General features: G+C 41.5%; 1 protein-coding gene across 1 annotated transcript; it reads left to right on the top strand.

Moving 5' to 3' along the window:
* The first annotated feature begins 239 nt into the window (after nucleotides 1-239).
* LOC129852881 (tumor-associated calcium signal transducer 2-like) lies at nucleotides 240-3,562 on the top strand. Its single transcript, XM_055918498.1, has 7 exons — nucleotides 240-572; nucleotides 1,445-1,546; nucleotides 1,752-2,010; nucleotides 2,236-2,301; nucleotides 2,407-2,569; nucleotides 2,719-2,958; nucleotides 3,172-3,562. The coding sequence occupies exons 1-7, from the start codon at nucleotides 515-517 to the stop codon at nucleotides 3,193-3,195; spliced, it is 912 nt and encodes a 303-aa protein (XP_055774473.1). The 5' UTR covers nucleotides 240-514; the 3' UTR covers nucleotides 3,196-3,562.
* Nucleotides 3,563-3,887: the final 325 nt, after the last annotated feature.

The raw sequence follows: 3,887 nt of genomic DNA, 5'->3' as shown, positions 1-3,887 counted from the left end.
TAGGGTCCCAAAGACCAAGTTTTGGAAACCATGATTTATCTCCCCCCACTATTCCTACTACAACTATTTGCACATTGCTAAAACACTGTACATTGCTGACAATAAAAGAAATATTTCACATGCCAATAAAGCCCTTTGAATTGAGAGAGAGAGCTTGTTTCCTATGGTAATGACGGGAAAAAAGGCGAGTCAGGTAAAACCCCACACACCGTCCTCATTATTTAAATTGGCCGACGTCATGAGACTGACTCTGTTCTTAGAAATGGCTTAAGTGTTTTCACAGGTGATATCGAACTTGTTAAGGAATTACACACACCATTGCTCACCAATCCGTATCCGTGCTTGTTTGGTGAACAAGATCTCATTGGAGTTCATCTCAACTGGTTGGACGAGCCGCACCCGTGGAAAGAAAAGGACCATTCTGTCGCTCAGGTGTTTACTCCATTTTGGTGCTTTGTGCTGAACGGTCACAACGCTTACTAAGGACATTTAATTTGTTCTCAAGGTTTCTACCATGACGATTTGGATTGCACTTCTTCTTGCGACTTTCGCAGTGGGTGCCTCAGCTCAATGTAAGTTGATTTAATTTAGGCATTTTAACAAGGGAAATATTTATTAAAATTTTTTTTTTATGAGAAGACACATTTTAAAATGCGTAAGAAAGTAACCATAATCTCTAGCCAATTTTGATAGTTGGAGGCAATCGGTCCCAAAATTGATAGCTAACAAGTTAACTTTTTTTTGTATTGACCTCTGCGTTTCGCTGCCTAGCCCTAGACAGCCTGCCCAAATCAAGTTTTTCGGTATGATAAACCAATTGTTTATGGGCAAAATATTACAATGACGTTGCATGTTACACAATTGTTAGTTTTCTTTATACATTGGACATAGTTATACTCCAAGACTAGTTTCGGTGCGTTAAAGAGTGGGGGATCGGGAAGGTATTGTTCTGTGTAACCAACGCCCAGTTTGAGCTCTCTAACGTTACCTGTAGGCCTACACCCTCCATGGGAATTCCTTTGGGACTTGTTTTTAACTGCTTCCGTTCTAATAAACATGGCTATTTGTTACTCCATTACATCACCTGTTGGCCTCATGGTAGTCTGATTAGTCGGGCTGTAATACACAATTTAATTGGTATATACGGCCTAAAACGAATGTTTGTGAAGTCGTGTAAATGTTCCTAACTTTACCTCGGTACCGAACCATATAACCGCTACCTACCGGGTCTCTAAAGTCGGGAAACAATACTTTCGTGTGAATATTTCGCCTCATATCGGGCAGCTGTTGGACAAACCGCACAGAAAACCATCTCATACTTTTTTAAATGTAAATTTTTTTTTTCTGGCTTGTAAAGAAATGTACACGGCTTTGCAAGTATTCGTTTCAGGCTGTACCAATTGTGTATTTCAGACTAGCCTCATGTTTAATTTGTCTTCCACAGGCAAATGTGAAAGTATGAAGTGGGCTACATGTGATGGCACCCCTTGCCAATGTAGCATTATGGTTGAAGCTGGTATGCAACAAAACCTGAACTGCTCTACATGCAAGTACCTCTCTCATTACTATGTCACACAACATTAATCTCATTTGGGAAACGTAATACTTCCTGTTATAAATATTACAACTAGCCTACATCCATTTTTAAAACGGGGTTTGTGGGTTAACTTTTCTGGGACTGGTGTGACTTGTTCTCATCCAGTGTTATTTTGCCTATGAATGCTTCTTAAGGTCTCTTATCCCTCTGTTAGTGATCCCCAAATGCTACCTGATGAAGGCAGAGATGTACCGTGCTAAGAACAACCTGTCCACTCGTACTGGAGGAAAGCCAGTCGAGACCGCCTTCGTGGACAATGATGGTATCTATGACCCGGTCTGTGAGGCCACTGGTGCCTTCCATGCCAAACAGTGCAACAACACTGAGGAGTGTTGGTGTGTCAACAGTGCTGGCGTGCGCAGAACCGACAAGGGAGACAAGAACCTCAAGTGTGAGAAGCTCGTGGAGACCTAGTAAGTTTTATATCATGTGTATTTAGATTAAGAATCATGGGTTGCCATCATTCATGCAGGATGTGGCTTCAGCTTTAATTGGTGTACAGACTGAGCACACGTATTATGCTAGTGAAACATAATTTCAGGACAATTAAGAAAAGGTAAGTGATAGGCTGAATCTAAATTCTGATGACTAGGCAAATGTACTGGGTATTGAAATCTAACCCTGTCCCTCTCTTCCAGTTGGGTTCGCCTGGAGCTCAAGCACAAGGAAGTGAGCAAAGCCGTGGATGCTTCTAAGTTGCAGGCGTAAGTATTTATGTCCGTTTCATGGTATTGTCAACTTAACATTTCACAAGTGCTATAATATTAACACGTGCATTAAACTACTCACTGAACTTTGTACTCCTGCAGTGCCATTGCAAATGCCATCGAGACCCGTTACAGCTTTGACAAGACCCTTGTGAAGGAGGTGGACTATGACCCCGATGCTCGCCTGATCGTCGTCGATGTCCAGAAGGCGAAGGGAGACCGCAAAGCCGACCTATCGCGTATGGCCTACTACATGGAGAAAGACGTAAGTCATGACCTCTCCCCTCCCTTTGCTGCGTCACTTCAGTGACGCATATCATGGTCTCCCTTGGCATATGTCTTCTGATCTCAGTTAAATAAAACATTAATCAAAACCCAGATTATTGACCTGTGAATATTCCATGTTATTCCCAGGTCAAGGTGCTGCCCCTGTTCGCCAACCAAGAAAAGTTTGCGCCCAGTGTGGACGGTCAGAAGCTGGAGATGGAGAACATCTTGGTGTACTATGTGGATGAGGAGGCCCCCACCTTCACCATGAAGAGGCTGACCGGGGGCATTATCGCAGTCATCGTGGTGGTCATCCTGGCCGTGGTCGCCGGACTGCTGGTCCTTTTCTTTGCGAGGAAGCGAGAGCAGAAGTACAGCAAGGCGGAGGTGAGTGGGCCAACATGTTCCTCTGATAACGAGGTTAAAGAAGCATTTGAAACACTGTCTATAAGCTGTTCCTGTTGTGGTCATGTTTTTTTATATATATATATATATATATATATAGTAAGGACATTCTCCAAATTGAAAACCATACTGGCACATTGAAAAACCATTTGCCCCATGATGCCTAATGTTTTGTTTGGTTGCTTTCCCTTTCAGCCCAGAGAGATGGAGGCCCTGTAGACAATCCTTCACCAGTCGGTTCTACACTGGAATATTAACAGCTTGTATATAGCCCTTTAACAAAACATTGTTTGCAATTGTGCTGTTTTTAATATTGTTACTTGAGGAATGCCGTTTGTAAAGAACTGGACTTTTTATTTGGCACTGTTACTACCACAAGCATCTTTGTATATAAACTGTTGTCATTTTAAATCCTAACGCCTGTAAAATGGCAAAGCTACAGTCCTTCAGAAACACAGGATACATGTCCAGGTTGATTTAAATGCATCAATGTTTTTATTAAATGAAGTCTGCAGCATTCAGACTGTACAGTTTCATATGCATTGTGTTTTGATGGATTATTAATAATAAAGTGTTTTAAAATATCTTTTGCTTTGCCTTACAATTTTGTTACAATCAATTTATTTGCCTCTAGAATGACAAGGGGGTTCTTAGACTGAGTTTAATGGTGTTCAGCATTAGAGCCAGGTGTACCTTAAGGTGTCTCAATGGAAAATTACTGTGCAGAGTCAAACTAATGGGGGAGGGGAACAATTGGCATGACATTACTTTGTTTCCCAGCCAACTAATGAGGAATATACTCAAACCAGTCTATACAACATATCTAAACTGTTAACATGGTCACCCCTAAACAAGTTTATGGCTAGTATTGGTCTTGAGTGATACGTATCCATGTATTGTAACTCTTTATT

This window comes from Salvelinus fontinalis, chromosome 1 (assembly GCF_029448725.1).
Source record: "Salvelinus fontinalis isolate EN_2023a chromosome 1, ASM2944872v1, whole genome shotgun sequence".
NCBI lineage: Eukaryota > Metazoa > Chordata > Actinopteri > Salmoniformes > Salmonidae > Salvelinus > Salvelinus fontinalis.
This window is presented reverse-complemented; position numbering and strand designations above follow the sequence as displayed.